The 25,993-nt window shown below is 43.8% G+C and overlaps 2 protein-coding genes across 4 annotated transcripts in view; both read left to right on the top strand.

The window, feature by feature from the left end:
• Nucleotides 1-326: 326 nt before the first annotated feature.
• Nucleotides 327-2,690, top strand: LOC131140320 (WD repeat-containing protein 89-like). 2 transcript variants are annotated; one of them, XM_058090605.1, is made up of 2 exons: nt 327-498; nt 754-2,690. In XM_058090605.1, the coding sequence occupies exon 2, from the start codon at nt 784-786 to the stop codon at nt 1,903-1,905; it is 1,122 nt and encodes a 373-aa protein (XP_057946588.1). In that variant the 5' UTR covers nt 327-498; nt 754-783; the 3' UTR covers nt 1,906-2,690. The 2 variants fall into 2 exon arrangements, with proteins under 2 accessions (XP_057946588.1, XP_057946590.1); XM_058090607.1 differs by having other exon boundaries at nt 760-2,690.
• Nucleotides 2,691-4,791: 2,101 nt separating this feature from the next.
• Nucleotides 4,792-25,993, top strand: part of LOC131140088 (serine/threonine-protein phosphatase 2A 56 kDa regulatory subunit epsilon isoform) — a 29,216-nt gene continuing 8,014 nt past the window's right edge. The window contains exons 1-2 of one of the 2 annotated variants that reach the window (XM_058090191.1): nt 4,792-4,916; nt 13,291-13,454. In XM_058090191.1, coding sequence (XP_057946174.1) covers nt 4,888-4,916; nt 13,291-13,454 — 193 coding nt within the window. In that variant the 5' untranslated portion in view covers nt 4,792-4,887. Of the gene's footprint in view, nt 4,917-10,270; nt 10,475-13,290; nt 13,455-25,993 lie in introns of those variants that run through there. The other variant, XM_058090190.1, reaches the window with a different exon arrangement.

Raw genomic sequence — 25,993 nt, forward strand, 5'->3', positions numbered from 1 at the left:
CAGTAAACATTTAGGATTTAGGTGCTTCAGTTGAAGACCAAAAAAGGGTTGCTCAGCATTGAAACGTTGATGAGAAGACACTGCTGCCATCTAAAGGACATCTTTGGATTCACAACTTCGCGAAGTTTTTTCTTTGCTAAACAAAGAACACATCATAACACAAATGAATAACACCTAATAAAATAGAATGACATTATATAATAATAACAACAGTCAGAACTTTGTTTAAAAACAAAATGATACATAATCTTTGCTAGTTTGGGCGATGCGGAACCTTTGTTTGGACGGATGTTGTTCCGGCCTTTAAAGACTGTAACACGGTCGTCCTCCATGCCCATTTTAGCAAACAGCCAAGACAGTCAGCAGGGGTAACGGGCCGTATTTATATAAGCGACTTAATTGTTCTTGTAGGAGGTGGTTAGACTAGAAAATAATAGAAAAATGTCGTCGTCGGTGAATTAAAGAGTTGGCGGGTGTTTTGAACGCGGAGGAAATAAGGTATATTTACTCAAATATCATATTTGTAGCTAGTCGGTACGGTTGCTAATACTGTTTGATGCTGTATGCTAATTGGCGTTACTTTCATCCACGTAAATCACTTTGGTTTGTCCGAAATTATATAATATATATATTTTCTGCTGCTTTCAATGTTCCCTGTGAGGGCTTAAATAAATAAATCCATAACAGTTTATTGATACTATTTGTCAAAACAGTTTAGCAGAGCGGCTAACATTGTTTAATAATTCTCTGAAGGTGAAGGTGTTTGGATGTTTGGATGTCGTCATGGACGCTTTGGAGAAGAAGTTGACAAGTTTGTCCATCGCTCGGCGATGTCGTCCCGAGAAGCCTACCTACCTGCTCGGCATGGCCCTTCAGCCACAAGGCGGGTTGGCGGTTTCGTGCTCCAACATGGCCGTCCACGTACACAACAAGGACACGCTGAAGCTGCAGGGCGAGTACCGTGGTCACAGTGGACCTTTGTGCGGTCTCACCTTCGCTCACACCTCCCCGCACCTTGTCTACTCGGCTTCCGCGGACGGGACGGTGCGGGCGTGGGACGCTCGCCGCCCCGGGACAGACGCCGCCCAGCTGTTTCGAGGCGACTCGTCCCACAGCTTCTGCAGCTTCGACCTGAGCTGCGGCGACTTGCTGCTGTGCGCCGGCACGGAGCAGGTGAACAAGGAGGACAGCTTCCTGGTGTTCTGGGACGCCAGGAAGCCCGGTGCGTCCCTCCTGGGGGTGTACTCCGAGTCACACAGCGATGACATCACGCAGGTGCGCTTCCACCCCGGCGACAAGGACCGCATGGCTTCCTGCTCCACCGACGGTCTCGTCAACGTGTTTGACCTGAGCCGGGCGACGGAGGACGAGGCGCTGCTGGCGACTTGTAACAGCGACTCCTCCGCCAGCGCCGTGTGCTGGTGCGCCGATGACTACAGCCGCCTGCTGTGTCTGGGCCACGATGAGGGTCTGCACCTGTGGGACCTGAGACAGCTGGACACCGAGGAACCCCTCACCGTCTTCAGCTGCCGGGACGCACGCAGCCTGGTGCCCGCGGCCCCCGGGGGCGGCCTGGATTACTTGGTGGGAGGGGCGTGGCTGGAGGACGCCCACAAGCTGCTGGTGGTCGGTGGCGACAACGGCGGCGACCTTCACTTGATGGAGTGCGATGGCGACGGGCTCCGTCTGCTCACGAGCCTCGACGGCGGACACGCCTCCACCGTGCGCTGCTTCCTGTGGGACGCGTCCGGAGGTGCGCTGGTCACCGGGGGAGAGGACGCTCAGCTGTTGCAGTGGAAGCCGGGAGGGGAGGAGCTAACGGCGGGGAAAAAGGAGTCCATGAAAAGTGCTTCGGCTCTGAAAGTGAAAACCAGACCTCATAGAAAACATTTATATAAGGTTTAAAGTACATTTATATAAGGTTTAAAGTACATTTATATAAGATTTAAAGTACATTTTATAAGATTTAAAGTACATTTGAATTGTGAAAGTGGCTTTTAAAGACACGGCTGTGGTCGATGTCACGTTGCTTTGCTTTGCTGCATCAGCGCTGACGTTTCTTCCATTGTTGAAATATTTAGTTTTGCTAACAAAATGAAGGCCAGTGGATCCCTGTTGTTATTATTATTATTATTATTATTATTCCCTCCACGCCTCACTTTAATTTGACTACTTTTGGTGCTCGGGTTTTCAGCTGCTCAGCCCCGAGACTTTGGAATATTCCCTGGAATACTGGAATACCACGACACATCCGTTTACTGGACTCTGTTGACACCTTCAAACTCACCTGTTTGAAACCGTTTACCCCTCCTGACCTTTGTTTTGCTTGTCTTTTACTTGCTTTATTACAGGGATGGGCAAACTATGGCCCGGGGGCCACATGCGGCCCACCACGCGTTTGAATCCGGCCCGCCAACTGGCAACATGACTTGCAAGTCAGATGTCTTATTTAGTTAAAAAAAAACAAAAAGTTAAAGTGCTCCTGAAAAAAGTAATTCAAGGTGTGTTAAATATATATTTCAGACCCCCAGACAATTTTGTTAACTCAATGCGACCCACGAGTCCAAATATTTGCCCACCCCTGCTTTACTATTTTATCTGATATTGTGTTCTGTGTCTATTTCTGCGTGTACGGTGACCTTGGGTGTTTTGAAGGGCGCCAACAAATAAAATGTATATTATTATTATTATGTTTTTACTGGCGTTTATCTGTTTGTTTGGATGAGCTTTGCAGGAATTGTCAGAAACGGGATATGGAAGAATACATTTTGGGAGCGATCTGGATCACCGTCTGGATTTTTAAGATTTATTTTGTGCTGAGATGTTTGGTTACAGAAGCACTAGATCATCTTACATTATCATTCGTTAGTGGTAAGCACCGATACATTTTATACTGGAAGTGTGTGAGGCTAATTTACGGCTTCCGTCTGGACTACTCTTGAACTGGAAAAGCCCCCGGGAGACCGCAGACCTCCGGCAAGCACTATAGTTCCCCCGTATTGTGATTTAAATATTAGTTATACATTTATTTTACCTACATATTTACATTGCTAATGTTAGCAATGGTAACACCTAGCAAAATAGTGGTAAATATGTGTCTAGCTGTAAAAAGGGCTAAAAATGCTACTATGCTACTGTTAGCATACTAACATACAAGGCTAGCATACTAATGTTAGCATTTCCAACACTGAACATGATAGGGGTAAAGTATATGTGACTTCCTATAAAAATGTTACTATGCTACTGTTAGCATGTTAACAATGCTATCATACTAATGTTAGCATGCCAACACCGAACATGATAGGGGTTAAGTATATGTGACTTCCTATAAAAATGTTACTATGCTACTGTTAGCATGTAAACAATGCTATCATACTAATGTTAGCATGCTGACACCGAACATGATAGAGGTAAAGTATATGTGACTTCCTATAAAAATGTTAAGATGCTAATGTTAACATGTTAGCAATGCTAACGTAAGAATGCTCACATCTAGCATGATTGTTTATAAATATGTCTACCATAAAAATAGCAAAAAACGCTAGTAATGCTAACATTAGCCTGCTAACACCGAGCATGATATAGCGCAATGTACCGGGAAGGCTAAAAGTCTAAAAATGAGTTGGGAAATTGAACTTTGGAACGGTCTGAATCATTCGAGAAGTAGTAAAACGCCTTTAGATCATTTTTGTTCATGGTACCATCAGCACAAGGTGATCACACACTGCGAGATAGTGGTTTGAGTCCATGACCCTCTGTTGAATGCTGAATTTCCCAAGGTATACATCCTTAAACAGGTTGGAGAGCATTATCCATGCGGCTCAAGAACGCCAGGATGACATTAAATGAGGAAAATGATGGAATTGTGAGTGGAGTTGTGTTGGTTTAGCCAACACTGCTAGATCAGGTGTCAGTCAGGCAGTCAGGGGTGATGATTAGGGGGAACAAAATACGGAAAAGAGAAAGGGCTGAGCAGCACCACCAGCTCCCAGAAAGCAATCATGTCAAATCAAATCTATCTGACTCGTTACGCAACATCCTTCCTAACGTCCTCTTTGATCTGATAGCGGACATGCAGACATCCTCTATTGCGGATCCCCGGACTCTTGCGGTTCGCCCGGGCGAAGAGCGGCGACGGAGCAGCGGGGCAGGGCCTCGCACGGGTTTAGCCTCATTCCGGCGCGCTGAGTGGAGGAGCCGAACGCTCCCAAAGTGCACTTTGCTTCCAGCCTCCATCTCCTTCCTCTTCGCTGCTCCTCCACCGAACCCACGGCTTCACAGCCTGCGCCCGCCCGTCCGGCTGACTGACGCGCCGCCTCGTCCAATCGCCATCGCCGTTATCCGCGGCAGGGTCCAATCAGCGTGTCGGGACGCTCCCAGCGCCGCCGAGCACGTTAGTGTGCTTGTGTTATGTGTGCCGTGGTGTCAGCCCAGCAGTGTTGACAATAGGCTGAGAAGATCCAGAATAGGAGAATACCGACACCATCCGAGACTTCATGGTGGAATGTAATAGCGCCAAACGCAATCGCTTCCACACGGCCGCGTTTCGTTGTTGATGGGAGTTTAAGGGCTGCTCGGTTCGAAGGAGGCTACATAGGCTGTTGGAGGCCGACATTCTGCCGCTGTTCCGCCGCTGCTTGGCAAAGGCTGTTCGCACCGAGCTGGAGGTAGCCCCGCACGTAGCCCCCGCTAGATTCCCAAACATAGGATAACTCCTCCTCGCCGCCGTCTCCGTCGCGAACCGCAGAGGATCAAGGTAAAGTACCCCCCACCGGAGCGCTAAGAGCGGCTTGTCTGGACTCTGGGACTGAGCGTCCAGCCCATCGCCCAGTCAGTCTGTGAGCTATCGCTAGCAGCATTAGCACTGCCTGTGTATTTACATCTGGGATGATGGGCGATCGCCCGAACCCGCCCAGGTAAAGTTATTTAGCACATACGGTGACCTAGACTACATGTTTGTTCGTGTTTCTATGTGCTGTGTTTCCTTTGCAAGGTGCTATGAATGCTTGCCGATGACTAGCATGCTAAGGGTTAGCTTCAACTTGGGCTAACCCGCGCTAGCCGCTTGCTAGCGAACTACAATGACATTTTCTCTCTTTAGGTGCGCTCCTTGTCATTAATGCATGGATGGAGTCCATCCTAACAATACAAACGTGCTTCATGTGCGCACAGAAGGCAACTAGCTAGCGATAAACGAGGCGAATTCCTTGAAAGAGTAAATCGGGAGGCTAACAGTGCTAGCTGGCTAACGCTAGCTGTCAAGTTAGGAGTGTTGTGCTGCCGACGGGCCCAACATGAGCTCTGCTGCTCAGCTCTGCCCCTCATGGTGCAATCCGCTGCTAAAGCTAGTCGATGTGTAAATACACAAACTCTTCCTTATTGCACGGTCAATTGATATCTTTATTGTGCACGGTGTTCGAGTCCGTGGCGGGGACGCTTTCCTTCCATTGGTGGCTGATGTTCCATTGTTGACAATTGAACCAATTTCTATCAAATGGCGAATGCGTGGTGGTTTGAAAATGTGGGAAATGCTTTAAATGTCCTAAGTTACAGATGAAGGTGTACTGGATGCAAGCATTAATACAATAAGGCCACTGTGGCATCATGTGGTGCATCATGTGATGTCATTGTCACTTTGTGAAGGTGTGTTGGACCATTTGGACTGTATTGGACATTCAAAGTCTCCAGTGTTTATATGAGCACTAGGATGGACTAATGGCCGCCTTCTTATCAGCCCTGTGTGTGTGTGTGTCTTTGTTTTAGTTAATTGTTTTGTGACTGTGAACATGATGCCATTATGAATCAATGTTAATTTATGATTTATAGGTGCTGTCATCTCCTTGACGGCCTTTATTGGACAGGACGGCGCTAAATCAGTTCTATCTACTTGATAAAACACAAAAGAGGTTATCCTGAGTTTACAACGTTTTGTGGTTGCGAACACGCTCTTGTATATTAAAGTTACATACAGTGGGGCTCCACAAGTTTGATTGTGGCGTCTTGTACGATAGAAAAGGTCTGGTTTTCCTGTGAGTCCAGTATTGAAGGAAGTAGTCTTGGTGCCGCCTTGCATCACCAACGCTTTGCAATCATTGTGTGGCGTTTGCATGTTGTAGGTTTCCTCCCACAGTCCCAAATCATGCATGTTTGGCGACTAAAAGATTGTCTATATGTGCCCTGTGATTGACGGGCCAACAGTCCAGAGTGTACGCCGCCTCCCGCCCGAATTCAACTGGGATAGGCTCCTCCAGCATACCCCAGCGACGTTGGTGAGGATCAGCAGCAGAGCTTGAGCAGCGGTTTTGCAGTATAGATTGTGTGTACTTGTGTACATTTAATTAGAAAATCAATGGATGCGGTAACTTAGTTCATTTAGCTATCAATTAGGTATAAATTCAGATTTTCACCCAAATGGAACTCGTACGTAATCTGAGGACCACCTGTTGTGTTGCATTGATGACTTGTACAGTAATCCCTTGTTTATTGCTGTTATTTGGTTCCAGACCAGGCCGTGATAAGTGAATTTCAGAGAAGTAGGATAAATGAAATATTTTTGTACTTTGTATATTTTAGTAGAAAACCGGTTTAGGCCCTTAAATACAATTTTTTTAAACATTATTAGAGTCCTATAGACATGAAATATAGTCACCTTTACACTTGTATTACCCAATATGGTATACATAAGAGTCAATAAGTCATTTAATACATAAATAAGACTCATGCTGGTATGTGTTGCAATGGCGGGCAGACAGGAAGTGACGTTGTAGGTTCAGAGTTGAGTTTTGCTTTTCATGGGCTAATGCAGCAACATTAGCCTGTGTTTTTATTAGGGATTATTGTGTCTGTTATGAGAATTTAAATTGCAGGGCTGATTCAATTAAAAAAAACACTCTTTCCTGGTCCCCCTGTAAGTGTACAATGTTTAAAAATAATGTACATGTGATTTATTAGCATACACTCATGATTAAAATTTCCGGCCATCTTAAGCAGGGCGTTAAAATGCCAAAAGAAGACATAGGAGTGAGATAAAAATACATAGTTGAAACAAATGATTGCAAACAACCATTCAACTAAAAGAGACTATTCATCAGCTGATCAAAACTTTAGCTAACCATAGCTAAAAGACAACAAACCCTGAAACCTCCTGTAGCTGTTCCATTCTTGTTCTCACCTCAAAAATTGGTTTGGACATGTTTGATGCCACGGTTTCCATGGAGGCTCGTGGGAATGTTGCTCAGGTGGTGAAGATGGCCTCACAGAGGGGGTCCACTCTCTGGAACTGATGTCCGTTTTTGTCAACTTCCTTTACCATCCATCCCCTGATGTTCTCAATTGGATTCAGATCATGGGAACACGCGAGATCTCCCAGAGGAACAACGTTACTCTTTTGGACCAAGTACTTTTGTCAGACGGGCATTGTGAACTGCGACGTTGACCACACAGAGGAGGGCCTTCAGTCATGTGGGGTGCCCCCCTGCAATATCTCCACACAGCCGTTGGCCGTTTGGCGCCCCTGCACAACCCTCAGCTCCATTGTTCCATTGAAGGAAAAAGCACCCCAGATCATGATGGTTCCCAGTCATGCCGGTAGTGTTGGAAACCATCCCAAACATCAAGGGTGCATCGGAGAATAAAACTTTATTCAACCTTTCAATGTCCCACTTTGGCGGCTCCAAACAGGCCAAGAAGTTTGTTCTTCTTTTACAGATGCTGTTTATGGTTATTGGACTGCACTCGGCACCAGTAACCACTTTCATTTGGGCCGAGGATCGTCTCGTGTCTTGACGGACAGCCAAAGGGGATCCTCCGGCCGAGGGCCAGTGAATTTTTTTTAATTTTTTGGGTCTACCACTTGCCTTTTCTGTTCCATAACCCTCAGGAGCTTTGAAAAATGTTGGAAAGACTGTCTTACTATGTCCAACCTGGGCAGCTATGGCGCCCTGTGAGGAGCTTTGCTTATGCCGCTCAACAATCCGAACACGTCCAATGAGAGAAAGATTTCTTAATAGAGTGAAAACCTGACACAAAATGATACTGAATCCACATTTCTGTCAATATTTTGGCTTTGAAAACTTTTGATGAGCTCATGAAGTCGTGTTTTTGTTTCTCTCACATTTCTTCTTTTTGCTTCTTGAAGCTCTACGTTGAACCTCCTTAACACCCAACGGTGCAAAATGTCAATTCTAGTCGTTTTTCAACTGGTCTTAAAATTTGTATCAGCGGCGTATCACTATATTGATAAAGCGGTGCGACGTTCAATACGTTCGATTGATTTATTTACGCGGTTGTTCACATTACCAAACAAATGCGTCTTGTTCTTGTGAACGTAAAGCGTCTGGAAAGTGTGTGCTCTAGTGACATGTGATGCCATTTGATTTCATTTCCAATCCAACACTGGGGAGAACTCAGGCTAGTACCTGTGATACCCATCCGATACTACATATAAAAAAGTAGTCTACAGTATTTCAAATCATAGCATAAAGAATAGACATCATAGTGATTTATTGAATTGTTATTTTTTTTTTCAACCAAAGGATTCCATGTAGGAGATTTAGAAGCAAGAGGGCAACAATTTTGGCAATGGTAGTTCTTAGACAACTTGTTGCCACGTCTGTTCCGAGGCGCGTGGGTGGATGTCTGAGGCAGGACTGGTGAGACATGACAAGAGCTGCTTCACTAACACCTATTTTAAAAATAATTTGCGGATGAAAAGTACTTTTGCCTACGTCGGTGAGTACTTTAATTGTCAGGGTGCGTTCTTCTTCTGTTGTTTATTGGCGGTTGGCAAGCAGCTTTGGTGTGCATTAGCGCCATCTGTGGAACAGAATCTAAACCCTTCTATACGCCATTCACAAGTCCACTTTTATTAAAAAAGAAAATATATATCTATATAAAACATGTCCAGAGTTTAATGATAAAATATTAGCAAGATTGAATTTGATCTTTTCCTGTTTGAATTGATCCCGGGTGCGTTCTTTCAGCGCATGCTCAGATATGACGTAACACGCAGATCCAGACGTTCTTCACTTTTAAAAATGGAGGCCAGCAATCGGCACTGGACTGCTAAGCAAAGTTTGTTTTTGATCCAAACTAAATTTCAAGACTGGACGAAGGAAAAACTGGCAATACGGAGTTATTCCAACAAGTGAAAGAAAAAGTCGGGGAAGTCGGTATCACGTGATGTTGGTGTTTACGTTTTACTGGGCATGCCCCATGGACTATTCTGGTTGATTATAGCGGCGCATGTAGACAAGAGATTGGAATATTCCTTTCCATGGATACCATTGTTTTCGGAAAAGTCATTCTGAAAGAGAAAAACTCCTCATGAAAACATGGCTATTGACTTGCATTATGAACATAGCCAAAGTCAACTTCAAGCTCCTGATTGGCCAAAATGTACATGACAGCCAGTGAATGTGTTTTTATGAGGCGTGTTAAGAAGCTACCAAGCCTATGGACTTGTACCAACAAACGGTGCCTTTTGGAATGTCTGTAATAGCGAGGGCGGACGTGTTGTGCTAAATCTATTTGTTGCAGTCCACATTTATTTGTGGAGGGCCGCTACAAAGCTTCCCCGTGGGGCTAAAACTAGCACGGAACGAACCGCATTGCTTGTTTGTTGTAGAGACAAAATGTCAATGTGGTTAAAAAAAAAAGCGTGACTCAGGCAAAATGTGTAAACAAAGTTGATTGAATTGTTGGCACCGATAGACTGACAAAGGATAGTTGTGGAAAATGTGCACAGTAAACTGCTTTTTTTTTGTCTTTTTATAAGATATCTGTGATTGGCTGCCGACCAGTCAAGGGTGTACCCTGCCAAAGACTGCTGGGATAGGCTCCAGCATACCCCTGCGACCCTCGTGAGGATAAGCGGTAGAAAATGAATGAATTGATAGCGTAACATCTCTATGAAGACACTGGCATGTAAATGAACAAAAAATGTCATTTATCGCAGTTGTCGGTGTTTACGTTTGGGAGGAAACGGTGAGGCGCGGCATAAAAGATATGAAAATGACACCATATTTGATTTGCGCTCGGGGTTCTTTTGTCTTCGGACCCGCAGGCCATCTTATTCATCCCCGCTCACGTCCCTTTCTGCATGATGTGTTGTTGATTCCACCCTGCTGCCTTCCTGTGGAGCTGCTCTTCCCTCCTCTTCCTCTCTGTTTCACTCTTGCTGGCGGCCCTCCCCTCTCCACCTTCCTCCTGTTCCTCCTTAATCCCTCCCTCCCTCCCTCCCTGCCAGGCTGTGATGTCATCAGGCTGCTTATGTAAGACACATCGGAGGGAATGGCTGCTGTGCCTGGACATCTTTGTGCTCTACCTCCTGTTTTCTCTTCATGTCTTATTGTGTAGTTGTTGTTGTTGTTGTTGCATCGGACGCTCTCCGCTATTAGCCTACCACCCGCCAGCGACACATCCAAAGTGAGGCACTGATGGTTGGACATGGGGAGGCCAATGCCCCTCTGCATAGGTAGGTGCAGCCTGCTGTCTTCTACAGGGTCCCTCTTATTTGGAAAATCACTTTTAGCAAGTCTTGCTGTCCGAGGGGAAGATTGATGATGCAAACACTTTGAGGTCATCAAATATTCATTTCATTGATGCAATATCAGAAGTCGTGTATTATTTTCTATACATGTCATTGATGCCTTATCAAGGAATTGAGTTATTTGATCATTAGACGGCTGCTGTTGATTGTTAATAGAAGTAAAATATATGAGATCATTTCTGTTGAATGGTAGGAAATTAGAAATAATCCCAATGCAATGGTGAAGATTCTCCATCGGTAGTAACGTCCATAAAGTTAACACAAGGTTAATAGTTTATAGATTTTTGTCATGAGTCAATCAACTTGCCAAAGATGCACCCTTCATTAATAATGGCAATGATAACATTCTTACTGATAACACCAATGAATTGCCGCTACTTCCTTTTCTTTTTTTCTTTTTAAAAGACTTAACATTGGTAGTTGCCACGCCACCGGATGTATTGATTAGTACTCATTAAGGCGACTTCTATCTTTGGACCTTTGATTGGGATTGCTGAAGGAAACCAGGGCCTATCGTGCCATGCTGTACGTCACAGCCGTGCCTTTCTTAGCGTTGTGGCACTGTTAGGTAATACCAGATTGATGGTGATGTCACACTCGGACTGATTTTGGCTTCACGGACAACAAGAAATGATGCCGGGACCCACTGTGACACCTGTCACTAAAAATGTAGAAGTTTCCCACAGGCGTGCAATGTATCTGTGGCGGTGGGTTGTGATGTATGTGATGTCGGCTAGCTAGAGTTGACTATATTTAGCTGACTGTTAGCAGGGTGGCGAATGCGAGGGACTGGTGTGAGTTGTGGCCAACAGCATCTCCTGTGTGAATGTTGCCTGCTTGTTAATGAAGCGGCATGTATGCTACACTGGTAATGTTAGCCACCGCAGGAAGTACGCTGTCAATGCTAACGTGAGTTTTTTTTTTGTCTTAATTAATTGTCTATAGTGTCGTATTTAGGATTATTATGTCTACTATATTGGGTGATACATGTGTAAAAGTGACTGGGTGTTATTTTCTGTCTAGATGACTCTAATAATGTAAAACAATAAAACATATTTAGAAGGGCATGAGCAGGTTTTCTATGCTGACTACAAAAATATTCCATTTAGAGTCCTAATTGACTTATAGCGGTCAGGTCTACAACCAATTAACCGAGATAAATGAGGGATTACTCTATATTGGGTATTGGTGTACCCAACATGCTCAGCGGACGCTTTCTAACTAAAGTGTTAATTAAAGCTTGGCACTGTCCTATGCCAATTTATCGTTACAAGTAGAAAGAAAGCTACAGCTTCCTACAGCTGGATGGATGAAGTGTCCTCATGTTTCCGTGCAGATCATGATTGACAGGTAGCACTCTTCCCGTTGCAAGCATCGGTCGCGGCTGAGCTTTGGAGTTCGGCCCGCAGCGTCCCATTTGTCTTACATAAGCATCTCATCCAGAGGTGTCATGGGGGTCAGAACCTCCGCTGGCTGCCATCACCTGTTGCTCTTCACGACTGCCAGGCGTGTTCATTCGTGCTGCTGCCTCATTACCTTTTAATCAAATATGGTAGCTCCTTGCAGACAGATTGCCATGGCGATAGGCCTCCTTACAGCAGCACCACCAACAGGAGAAAGGATGAAACTTACATTTTAGGCCATTTAGGCAGTTTTTAAGAAATTAAAAATGATGAAGTAGGCCTCCTTGGTTTTAACAGGTTGAACTGGAGAGTAAAGAAAACTCCAGCGCCTTGTTGCTAAAAGTGTTGATTTCTGTCTTCATGTATTTTAGCTAAAAAATAAAAAGAACTGTTGCATAAAGAAGTGTGGTTGGTTTGTGTGCTTGCTTTGTTTGATGTAATCAGCGGCTCCAACACAATCATGAAGGTTTCCTCAGCTTCCTCCCCTTGTGGCGGGCGACTCCAAGTCTCATAAGTGTGTCCATTGTGTGTTTGTGTGCAAGTCTCCGTTTGTGTGTATGAATGTCGCAGGGAAGGTAGGAAAGTGGCCTGCCCTATCTAAGGTCCAAACTTCCTGGAATGTGACCAATCACCGCATTTCTGTGCACACAATTTATCCGTATTAAACATTGTATAGCAAATGTGAAAACTTTTAAGACATCCAGTTTCCCCACAGGACTGTAATCTATCTGTGGTGCCGTGGGGCGGCTGATGTCATTGTCTAATTTGTGCAATTGAGAGATGCATGAGCATGGATATTTTAAAAGCTTATTTTAACTCTCGTCCACATGCTAACATGAGTTTCTGTCTTTAAAAACTCAACTTTTGGGAGTTTTGGGAAAACTCCAACCAGAGTGTAAATTGTCACAAACTCAAGAAATCCCGGAAGTAAAAACAAATCAAAGAAACAAGGAACTCTCCCAAACGTGTCAGTCTATATTTACTATATCTATAATATTGGCTAAAATGGTGACTAGAATACTAAAGATGACTATAGGGGTGTTATTTTATGTCTAGAGGGCTCTAATAATGTTAACACTGTAAATATTTTTTATTGAGCGCTAGAAATGTGGTACATGTGCTACATGTGGTACATGTGGTACATGTGCTACATGTGGTACATGTGGTACATGTGCTACATGTGGTACATGTGCTACATGTGGTACATGTGGTACATGTGCTACATGTGTGTGTTTGACCATGCTTTGCTTTGATATTTCATGACAATATCACTTTCCACATAACTTTCTTCTAATGTATGCCTCACATGCAGTATCTTTGTCTGTGTCCCCCCCCCAGCAGGGCTATGTCCTCGCCAGCCACCACGTCTCCATCTGTGGACAAAGTGGACGGATTTTCACGGAAGTCTGTCAGGAAGGCCAAGCAGAAGCGGTCGCAGAGTTCGTCCCAGTTCCGCTCTCAGGGCAAACCCATAGAGCTCACGCCCTTGCCGCTGCTCAAGGGTAAGAAGGGCACAGTGTTGCCATGCAGATTCTTTTGCAGTGTGTTTGGTGGAAAACTACCCTAACCCTTTGTTGTACTGGTAGAATTATACTACAGCGTAGTCCCTGGTAGTAGTAGCAGTAGTAGTGAGCAATGGCCACTGAAGCCATATGCAGATTGCTGTTGGAGCTACAACTAATTGATGTGGAACATCACTCACTTTTATTGTACATGTTGCTCTGAAAGCACCCCCATTGTATTCCTATAATATTATATATTCATATCATGCACCGGAATGTCATTCTTCCGTTGCCCAAATCTTGTTCAGCAACAAACAAGCCCACGGCAGAAGTAACGTCAAAGGCACTCCAAAGATTCTGTCTGTCATGGAATGGTAAATGGCCCCTGACGAAAACGACTTCAGGTCCATCGTTTGCACACACGATAGCGTTGCGTGAGCGCCACCTAACACCTCCCTGCTTCAGCGTCACACGTTCTCCTTCGCACAGCTCCACACATTTCTCACCTCCTCAGAATGATGCCGCCGTGCTCCTCTTCATCGCCGGCCGGCCGGAGTGGGGGCGCTGTGGAAGTGACCCCCGGCCTGATTTGGAGAGAGAGTCATGCTTTGTGTTATGATTTTTTTATATATATATATTTTTTTACTGTGAACTTTCTCTCCTTTTTTGCTTGTTTTTTTGTTTTGTCATTGTTATGTATTTAGTTATTTAACAAATTAATAGTTGGACTTTTTTGTTGTAAGATTACACATTTTTTCTCCTTTATTATCGTAATATTTGGACTTTATTCTCTGAAAATGTATCCTTTTTTTCTTGTTTAAGTGTGCTGACGATGACAAACACTTTGGGCACCCCCGTTTTAGGAGCTGCAACATCAAGCCAGTGCAATAACTTACCTTTTGTCAAAACCAATGCTGCTGCTAAAAAAAAAAAATTATCACTCGATGTACTCCCATCCCCATCTATAATACAGTATAGCCACTACAGTATGACATGGAGATACTCAGAGAAAACTTGACTTCCGCCAAGTTTGAGGCATTTGTCAATTAGCGAATGCTCCCTCTCTCTCTCTCTCTCTCTCTCTCTGCAAACACACACTTTCCTTTACGTGGCCCGGTCCATCAGCTTGTTGAAATTCACACGCACCGACACTTGTGCAGCAATTCAACAGGATCTGGATCAGAACACATTCCATCTGATCACAAGACCTCTTGTCTCAGTCTCCCTGCTTTCCCTTATATGTCCGTGGAAACCAAGTGGAAGAACTTTAGATTAATTTTGGCTCTGGTCTGTGATGAACTTTAAGCCTGAGGTAAACAATTCCAAGTCCTGGCGTTCCATTATTAAATCACCAACCCGTTAGATTGACCTCACGTGCACCACCGGCCCAGCAGAACCCAAGGCAAGACACCCCCAGTAGTCGTCTATCTATTTGCATAATTGAAAAAAAAACCGAGCGTTTGTGTGTGGACAGGTAAATCTGAGCCTTTTGGTTTGTGGCGTAAGAAATGTGACATGAAAACCTTTTTAACAGAACACTAAGTTATTGATTATTATTATTGTACATCCAATATCTCACTATCTATATTTAGAGGCTTATGAAATTTCTAATTAGTTTGATTTTTTTTCAAATTCCCTTTTTAGTTTTTTATTTTTACCTTTTAATTTTTTTTAAAGATGTTATAAGTCGATCAAATGCGATAGAAACGTGAGCGCACCCATCACCCATGCTAGCATCGATTAAGTTTGTAGTGTGACAAGCTGTCGTCAATTGACCCCACATTTGACATCCTATTTTTCATTCTCACGCCAATTAGGAACAAAGCGCGTCCCTTGTCGACGGGCTTACTCGTATCTGGTCGCACGTGTGCCGTGATGCCGTGATGCCAGGCAGCCGCCAAGTTTTCCCACCAACGTATCCGGTGTTGCGGGTGTCTGCTTTGACGAGTTTAGTGTGGGAGGTTTTTGGAATTTATGGTTTTCCAGGAGTTGTCCGCCAAGAATGAACAGTCCGCTGCGGAATTTTTTTTCCCACAAAAACATTCCTTCTCCTGTTAGAGACAGCATTTCATTCACATTATGTCAACTTCTGCGAGATTTAGCGTAACAGTAAATTCTGTTTTTCTTGAAAATGATAGGGCCCTATACAGTGTCAAAAGGAGTTGCGGCCGGAGTACCCAGAATACCTTGCGGACACTTTGGAAAAAAACAGTTAGTTACGTGTTGGTTTTAGTGCTTGGTCGTTATCTACTTCTACTTGGAGGGTTGGTTGTTGTTGTTGTGTGTTGGACTGTTTGCTTTGTTAGCTCATGTGATATTGTTAGCTGATGTTATTGCAGTCTGTGTTTGGTAGCCCAAATGTGATCATGACGGACATCCACAAATACTTGAATGTATGGCAAGATATTCGAGGTTTTCTACACTTGGACAATGACTCATTTGCTTTTTCTTGTCATGAATTGTGTTTAAAGTTCCCCCAAGACATTTTATGGAGGGCTTGGCCCTGGTGGAGGTCTGCATCCTACTGCATGTTCTTGTTTCAAGTCGATGGACAGAGCTTGTTATTAGACGGCGAGCGGAAGACGACAAGGGTGCAGTTTCCTCCAAAATACACGTGGATGGGGCCTCGGGGTAAAAGGATGACGCATTCTGCAGGCCGGCTTACAACAGATGCTGATGGTAACATTTCCTCAGTAACACCACGCCCTGGCCTTAACAACACCACCTGTCAATAGGCCTCCCACAATAATCTCATTAATTCATCGCATGATCAATAAAAAATGAAGTCCATAATTTTCCGGGCCTCGTGTTGGGTTTCCTCCTCTCTATCACCTGGGCGTGTTGGTTCTATAGCGGAGTGAATGGGGAGTGTGTCAGACGTTCCGTATAAGACACCATCTGATCAATATCAATATCTATCAGCCCATCTGTGCTCTCGGCATTTTGTGATATAAAAAATGAAATGAAATGAAATGAAATAAATAATACAAAACGGTAGAACCTAACGTCATTATGTTTTGACCAAAAAAATCTTAGCCCAGTTTTTTTCCAGTCAATGTCCAGACAAGATTCAGAATCAGAAATAATGTGATTGATTATGATTTTTAAATAGTGTAATTTTTGTTAAAAGACTTAGTCCATTTTATTTTCATTGGGGTTTTTTTTGTCTTGTTTTGTTGAATTTTTAATGATGTTTGGTAATGGTAATGGTTTAATTTCATTTAAACATGCATCAGATTCCAATTGAGTGCATCCCATAATCAGTTCCCAGTTCCGCATGTCCAAAAGGAGTAGGAAGAAGCAAAGCTTATTAAATCCTACCCCTCCATCTGGTACTTTTACAATCACTAACTGTCACATTTGTTCACTTCCTGCTTTCCTAATATAATTTAAGTTGTTATTTTTATTTTAATTATTAATTTTTATTTAATTTTTTTTGTCTTACCGAAGTACAAATTGATGTTTGTTTCAATTATTTTATGCTATGTTGGCCTGGCTGACAGTCTTTCTCTGCTCACCTTGACGACTATTTGAGTCTGTTCAATGATAAAATATGGATTCATTTGATAGAAGTAGAGTAGAATATGAAATATGATCCTCCTGCTGCAGACCTGACTGAAGGCTGGTTGAGCTCTGTGCTGCGGCGAAAGATCTTTGCAACGAGGGCAGGAACAGACAGCAGCGTGTGTCTAGTTGTTATAGCAACAGAGAGACATGGGTGGCGGGTGAATCCACTGTATTTTTTTGTACATCTACACGCAGAACTGGATTCTATCACTTGCCACTCTTGGTTTCCCGAGATGATGGGGCTTGGCTCTTTTAATCTGCTCTGGCCTTTGTCATCGTCTTCCTCCTCACGTCGCCAATGTCTCGTGAAACATTTACTACCACTGACTACCTCTGCAGAACATTTGATTTTCCTTCTGCTAACAGTGTACGGACACACAGTTGGGAAAAGTATTATAAGTATTAAATTACTTGGCTTTTGTGTAAACAGCTTTTAAGTGCTAATGTACAAAAAAAACATTTTGAAGATTTTGGCATACGGCTGCCATTAAACATAATAAACTATATAAAAGCTGCGAGTTTTCCGAACCACTGCCATCATGACTGTGACGTTATTTCGAGGCCACATATTCATGGACCCAAATATTCCAATAGCCACGTGTTCATGGACCCAAATATTCCAATAGCCACGTATACATGGACCCAAATATTCCAAATATTCCAATAGCCACGTATACATGGACCCAAATATTCCAAATATTCCAATAGCCACGTATACATGGACCCAAATATTCCAATAGCCACGTATACATGGACCCAAATATTCCAATAGCCACGTATACATGGACCCAAATATTCCAATAGCCACGTATACATGGACCCAAATATTCCAATAGCCACGTATACATGGACCCAAATATTCCAATAGCCACGTATACATGGACCCAAATATTCCAATAGCCACGTATACATGGACCCAAATATTCCAATAGCCACGTATACATGGACCCAAATATTCCAATAGCCACGTATACATGGACCCAAATATTCCAATAGCCACGTATACATGGACCCAAATATTCCAATTCCATTCGGTTTATTTGCTGAAACGGAAAGAATGTAACCTTTGTATACGCCTCATTCCCAAAGAAAAGTGCCATTCCAAATGACCATATAATGGGATTCACGGGGGTGGAATATTCCTTTCCCCAATCCGATTGAGGTATCTTGTACCCGCTCAAACGGAAAGTTGTCAGGGTGCGTTCTTCTTCTTCTGTTGTTTATTGGCGGTTGGCAAGCAGCTTTGGTGTGCATTAGCGCCATCTGTGGAACACAATCTAAACCCTTCTATACGCCATTCATAAGTCCACTTTTATTAAAGAAAATATATATCTATATAAAACATCTCCCCAGTTTAATGATAAAATATTAGCAAGATTGAATTTGATATTTTCCTGTTTAAATTGATCCCGGGTGCGTTCTTTCAGCGCATGCTCAGATATGACGTAACGCGCAGATCCAGATGTTCTTCACTTTTAAAAATGGAGGCCAGCAATCGGCACTGGAATCGGCTGCGGGAAGTTTGTTTTTGATCCAAACTAAATTTCAAGACTGGACGAAGGAAAAACTGGCAATACGGAGTTATTCCAACAAGTGAAAGAAAAACTCTGGGAAGTCGGTATCACGTGAAGTTGATGTTTACGTTTTACTGGGCATGCCCCATTGACTATTCTGGTTGATTATAGCGGCGCTTGGAGACAAGAGATTGGAATAGTCCTTTCCGTGGATACCAGTGTATTCGGAAAGAGAAAAAGTCCTCATTGAAACGTGGCTTGTGTTGTGCTGATTGTCGTAGCACACAAAAAATTGGTAGCATTGCTAAAGTATGTTTGTTTTTTAGATTGGCAGTGATGGACACTGATTCTACAAAATACAATCCCAGTGAGGAGCGATGAATGCGTATCTAGCTCTGGCATGAAACTATTCCTCCCATACTATTACTCTAACATTGGTACAGTCGATCTGGTGGCGTCTTGGGGGTCAGTCGGCCACACTTTAAAAGAGAGAGAGACAGCAGATCAGAAATAGACCGGTTCCGAGGTACAATGGTGCCCCCTCAGCTCCACTCCCTCTGCTTCTGTTTGGCCAGTGAAGCCCACCGACCCACCAACCTCGTCTTGCGCCCACCCTGCCCCTCCACGTACTGCCCTCAGGAGAAACCCGAGCCCCGAGGTGTCTCTTTACATTTTTCCAGCAACACTCGCTACAAACAAGGCACAAGTGGACGTTCCGCCAAACTCCTGTTGCCCACATGTTGGCCTCAAATCCGCTCTCAACGATACGCTCGTCGCCGCCTTTTCCGACCACTGACGCGGACGTCACCGAGGGAGCAGAATCCTGATTGCGTGAGTGACGGCTTTTATGCTAGGGTCTGGATTGGGAAATGGGGGGGTTCACAGTCAGCACACCAGCATGGAGTGTTAAAGTTAGCCTCGGCTGTCCAACCCCGTCATAAGTGTGTCGGCCAGATGGAGGCGTACCCTTAAAATGGACCAGCACGGTAACAGAAGAAGAGTGTGTTTACTGGCTGTGAGCTCAATGGAAAGTCCTCCAGTGAAAGGAGAGCATTTTTATTCTTCCCAGTCCCGGCCTGAAGAATGTGTGTGGTTTGTAGTAAACCGGTGTTGACATTCCGTGAGGATGCAGCCTGACTCAGCAGTTCTCAGTCGCTGCTAAATGTGGAGGATTTCCCTGAAGACACACCCATGTAGAAGTCACTGGCTGCTTGCGTCTATTATCACTCGCAGTGGGAACGCTGGAGTTGATCCAGGGTGTTTGTTCCCTGAGGACCACCAACAGGGGGTTGATTTGCCATTACAGCTGAACTATTGGTTACTGATTTTATGATTATATGTCTTTGGCTTATTCCAGTGCTTCTCAAGTAGTGGGCGGTCAGGCGTGGCTAACGTTCGGTCTCTACTTTGCTAGCTGGACACAAATAACCGGTTCTCAATAAAGACTCCAGTTGAGTTCCATTTCACAGCCTTTACATTGGAAAGCCCATCCAGGCGCTGGAGATTAGCACCAGCAATTGACTTGGCTTTAAATCTTTTCAATGTCTATTCCACTTAAACGGCTAATACATAAGTAGCATTTCAAGCAAACCTTTTCTACGGCTCAATAAGTACAAGGCTGGCACCTTGCATGTCCCAATGGCGGTAGAGCTACTTCCTGTCTACGGCAATACCCCAAGGACAAACAATCGTTTGCACTTGGGAATCACACACTGAGCAGTCTTGTCTAAATGTTACAAATGGAGTTAATAACCTTCACTTGGACATTGTTTTAAGTTGTTGTATAATCAGGGCTTCTTGCTTGGATCCTGTCCAGGATCCTGGGTCTTTTAACATGGGAAAAACTCCAAGAAAACAGGGGTGGAGGACCGGTTCTTCCCGTGTTGTGTTGAGTTCATATTGTTGTTCTTGGCCTGAATTGTCCAACAGTGGTGAATGAATGCTGCAACAGAACCACTTTAGCATGACTGCTAGCTTTCTGTCCACACCTCAGCTGTCATGGTGCTCGTCAGTGTCAGCCTGATTCCACCTTTTGTCAACGCTAGCCTGCGGTCATGGCAAAACCTCCATTCCACACGTCACACCTTGGGGCGTGGCCGTAGCTCACCGACATGCACTGTTGCTGGCCAGAGGCGAGCAAAGTGCACATGTTAATGATTGACAGCGGCGCGGTGCTTAGACAAGGTTAGCCGGTTGTTTGTATGTGGGTCATTAATAATTATTTATACGGTGGTGTTCTTCTATGACGTGTGGAACAACTTTATTTAGCGCATCTACTGATAATAGACGTACCAGAAGTTCTTCAATAACTATATCAGCATTCTTTACTGCGACTTTGAGCAATGCCAGGAAGTGCAGCGTTAACATGCAGTTGAAAGACAGGGGTGTCCAAACTTTTCTCAATGGATGCCGGACACACCTCCATTTTTTTTTAATTGTAAAAAGTCCCTTCATCCCCATATTTCCCATTTTTTAAGGAGTTTTTGTTTCATTTTATTTCTGCCATGTGTTGCAACCCAATAAAAAAAGTCAAAGGCCGGCAGTGGCCCCCAGACCGCACTTTGGACACCCCTGGTATAAATGAAGAATGAAGAAATGCGTTCCACTAAAAGAACCTCAGTTCGCGTCCACCCTGTTTAGCGTGTTTTTTTGGTTAAGGTCAAAAATGTACGTTGTGATTTCACGTCATCAATAATGTCTTCATTTATTTGTCATTTATATCTTTCGTATAAGCATTTTGAATTGTTTTCTTCATGTAAAACTACAAAAATGAATAATTTAGATTGACATGATTTCCTCAAAACCATAATCACGGATAGTTGTTGCGTGTAATCTTGCGTCTATTTGGTTGTTCCATTCATGGGTACGCTGAACAATCTTGGCCTTGTCCAAGACGCTAGCTCCGCCCTGTATAAGTACAAATAAGTACAAATAAGTACAAATCGCTAAAGTATATTGTGTTGCGCCGGCCATAGTCCATTGTACGCTGAGACTTTGATAGAGATTGGGCCGTGGTTTGGACACCCCTGCTTTAATGCTTGTGATGTCATGTACAGATGTGAATGTCACGGTTGTTAACCCTTACGTTCCGTTTCGGCTTCTTGAACTCATTTTCATTAACGGTACACGAGGAGGATGCAGGATCACAGAGGTCAAGACGGTCGATGCTAAACACCCCCCTCGCCCGTGCGTATCCGTCATGCAGTGATTAGCCCTGGCGACTTGTCAAGCCCCCCAAGACACATGATTGTACCCCATTGCACACAACCACCGCTCAAGCTGACGTATATTTGTCCAAGTCAAAGTAAATGGCTACACTGACACGCATGCTCGTGCACACTGCAGCCGTAAGGTGAAATAGAGGTCACACGCAGTGCAGATGGCGAAGGTTGCAGCAGGAGCACATTGATGTCCTACCAGCGTACAAGGTGCTTTACAGTCATGTGATCCACCACTTTCATGACACTCCAAGTGTGTGTGAGAGAACATACAGTACGTATATAAAAGTAATAGTACGTGACTAGGGGTGTATCGATTGATATTCCTACGATCCAATGACATTGGTCTATGTTGTGCAAGTTTCCATTCCGGATGATATGTAGATCTATCATAGTCTAAAAGGCAATCAATCAATCGATTGAATCAATACTAGGAAATAAAGCACGTCAGGTTTGAAATCCCTTTTAATTGTCGAGACCTTAGACGTTACTCCTGTAAGTTGATTAGTCATGCCAGTTGAGTGTGGCGCACGGATGACGTCATGTAAAGGCGACTGTTGTGGTTGCCAAGGTTACAGTGTGGTCGGCACATGTGCAGTTGAATAAACAGAGCCGACACGTCCTCTCCAAAGAGCACCGGTTTGTGAGGTTTTTTTTTTTTTTTTGTCCTGTAAAGAGTGACTCCAGACACCATACACCTCGGACGCTACGCTCGATTTGGTCCGCCTGCGATGTCATCGCTACACTTGATACTGGATTTATACTGACCGTTTATACCACATTTATACCAGTCATACGTCATACTTTAAGCCTTTCAAACTCATGGATCGGAGCTTGAGGACAAGATAAAAGGTATGTAGGATAAATTAGAGGATAAATTGGCTTTAATATCTATTTGCAGATGAAATGGAGTTCAAATCTGACACATCACAGCATTTGTCTTGACTCAATGTTAAAGCAATGCCAACCAAAGGCGCTATTTCCCGGCTCTAATTTCTTAAATACTCGGGGTAGAGAAATGAATGAGGTGTCAAATTTAAATTTTAAGACATGTTTTATCAGAACTCATCACAGGCTTGATTTAATTCAACCTGTTCATTCATTCATTGTTAATTCAATGTGTTAATTCACTGTTGGTTGCCATTCATTCAAATAAAACGTAAATGCATTTGCCATTAATTGTTGTTTACTTGTTAATAATTTATTTATACCCAATTCCCTTACACCAAAAAAACAATGGTAATATAGGAAACTTCACCTCCAGTATCCAGGTATTTATTTCACAGTCAATTTTTGGCTAAAACTTACTGAATCCATTTAAAGTTACTGAATTGTTTTGGGTCGTACCATTCTAAATGAACCAATATCGTCCTTGAATCATGTTGGCAACCACGGATCACGATATGACTTGAATCGTTACTAAAACCAAAGGTTATACCCCTGTACGTTACGTCTCACAGACTTGACCTGCAGGCTGCAATCCACTCCGCTGCCGAGTCCATCAGCTGGACTCTTTCCTGGAACTCAAGTAGGCACAAATCCCAAGCTCCTAAAAAGTGTGTGTTAACGAGTGGTGTAATGTGTTCCTCACTGGTACTGAGGCTGACATCTTGATGGGCCTGGATTTGTCAGATCAAAACACAATCACTGTATATGACGGCATCAGCTGATACCAACAGCTTTGGTCTTGTGGAGAGAGCCATCCGCTAGGGCGTTGAAGCGAAACTTACCTTTCGAAAAACCTTTTTCTTTGTCCCAAATATTCCAATTACATTCAGTTTATTTGCTGAAACGGAAAGAATGTAACCTTTGTATACGCCTCATTCCCAAAGAAAAGTGCCAATCCGAATGAACATATAATGGGATTCACAGGGGTGGAATATTCCTTTCCCCAATCCGATTGAGGTATCTTGTACCCGCTCAAACGGAAAGTTGTTCTTCTTCCTTGTGTTTTTCTTCTTCTGTTGTTTGTTGGCGGTTGGCAAGCAGCTTTTGGTGTGCATTAGCTCCATCTGTGGAACACAATCTAAACCCTTCTATACGCCATTCATAAGTCCAGTTTTTCTTTAAAAAAAAAAATATATATATATGTATACCGTATTTTCCAGATTATAAGTCGCACTTTTTTCATAGGTTGGCTGTTCCTGCGACTTATACTCCAAAGCGACTTATAAATGAAAAGTTCCATAAACATAAAAGTTCCATAAACAACGGACATCTTTTCTGTTCATGTTTATTTTTTGTGTAGCTGAATAAGCATTGTGTTAGTCATGTGATGTTGACTATTCTGGTTGATTATAGCGGCGCATGTAGACAGGAGATTGGAATATTCTTTTCCATGTATACCATTGTTTTTGGAAAAGTCATTCGGAAAGATTCCATTCGGAAAGAGAAAAGCTCATGTAAAAGTGGCTGTTGAAGGTCTCAGTGTGAACCAGATCTTCATGGCCCGTCTTGTGGGACGTCTCGCGCTGTGTCGTTCTCTGCAAAGCCGCCAAAGTTGTCTCGGTACTTCATCAATTCCCTCGCTCTGCCCGGGCAGCCCAACGAAGCTGAGCTGAAGAAGAACATGGCAGCAGAGGAAGAGGAAGAGGAAGGCCAGAGTGTTTGCACCCAGGATGGAGCCGCGCTCATAAAGCATCTCAGAATAGTTGTGTTGATAGGCCAGCATTTAGCAACATAACAAATTGTCCCGCTGGTCCCCTCACACTTGACCAGCATCAAGTCTGTCTCCGTTTTCATGTGCCAAAAAATATCATCTGCTGGATAGTTTCCTACAGTTTTCTATCACCAATACTCTTATTGTTCAGCTGGTGAATTTTCATCCTCAGTGGGAAAAGAACAGGAAGTCTTGTGCAGTGAGTGGAATGGAATGGAATGATTCTTTACGTATGTGGAAGTGTGGCAAAGTGCATGCTGCACTTCTGGAGGTGTCTTCTAACAAGTAGCATCAACCACTGAGCCAGACGTGATTCTCTGGGTTTTAACCAGCGGTCAAAGACCTGCAGGCTAGCTGCTTTGTGTGCTATGTCTTTACCTGGACGGCCCACATCGAAGGTTGAAAGTGGGGTCAGTCATTGTATGCTGTAACGCAACAGTGACTAGGTGTTTGGAACCTTGCTGAGAACCAGTTTCTTGGAATCTGCCATTTTGTAAACAAGCGTGCACCATTGACTTGACCACGCGCATTGTGTATCTTGGCGACATTATACGCCAGTGCAGCCAGCAGGTAACAAGGCACACAAGTGGCACCAACGCCGAAAGAAAGGATGACAACAAGGAAACTTGGAATACTTGCATAACGGATGTTTCATCAAGGGGAGGAAGTACTATCAATCTGCAGAAACATTTGCACACATGGCATGCGATAACTTTGAATGAATGTCACGTATTCCATCCACAGATGCACGCATACTGCATTCGTTTGACAGGGAGATAGACACATTCTTATTATTGTTCATGATTTCCATGTTAATGGAATTAAGGCCAATTGTGGACAAATTGTCAATCAAATGAGGTCACCGTGAGAAGAAGGAACGTTTGTGTGGGAACGTATTTCCCTGCCGAACCGCTCAATCGTGATGGAATTGCATCACAACCACTAACCCACACCCCCCTGAAGGCGACCACCAGCGAAAACTGGACTAAAATCTTTGATTGGAAGATAGGGAGGGGAGCTTAGTTTAGCAGAGCATGCTAGGCGTGCTCGGACTGTATGACTGTGTTTACACGGTGTTGTGTTTTACCGCTTGTTAATGTACCAGAGCATTCTATGACGTCATGCTAGTTTGGACGAGAAGCACGTTTATTCTCGCACCCAGCTGGTCTTCGCCATGAACTGATATTCCCCAAACTTGTTGTGAATAGTGTATGTTCATCATTTGCATAGTTACAGTACTATTCATATTTTTTGTAACTTGAGGCTCTGATCTCTGACTTCTGGTCTGTTTTTTGAACTTGGCTCACTTGGTATTCTGGATCAAACGACACAATTGTGGTCCACGTTGGATGTAAACCTGCAGTTTGACCTGTCACCAAAAGGCACAGCGAGCCGGTTAGCAATAGCTCCTCCATTGTTGTCTTTATTGACCTGACATTTCCACAGGCGGCCTCCGTTGTCGGTCTTTTCTGCTTCTCGCGAGTCAGTGAAGGCTTAGGGTGTCCTATGTGATTATCAGTCTATTCATAGCGTCCTTTAAGGCCCTTTACATGCTCCTATGGCCACTCCTATGGCGCTGCA

Source organism: Doryrhamphus excisus, chromosome 13, assembly GCF_030265055.1.
Source record: "Doryrhamphus excisus isolate RoL2022-K1 chromosome 13, RoL_Dexc_1.0, whole genome shotgun sequence".
Taxonomy (NCBI): Eukaryota; Metazoa; Chordata; class Actinopteri; order Syngnathiformes; family Syngnathidae; genus Doryrhamphus; species Doryrhamphus excisus.

What these genes read in the sequence shown, in the direction of transcription:
- LOC131140320 (XM_058090605.1), top strand. Translation starts at nt 784, where the DNA reads ATGGACGCTTTGGAGAAGAAGTTGACAAGTTTGTCCATCGCTCGGCGA.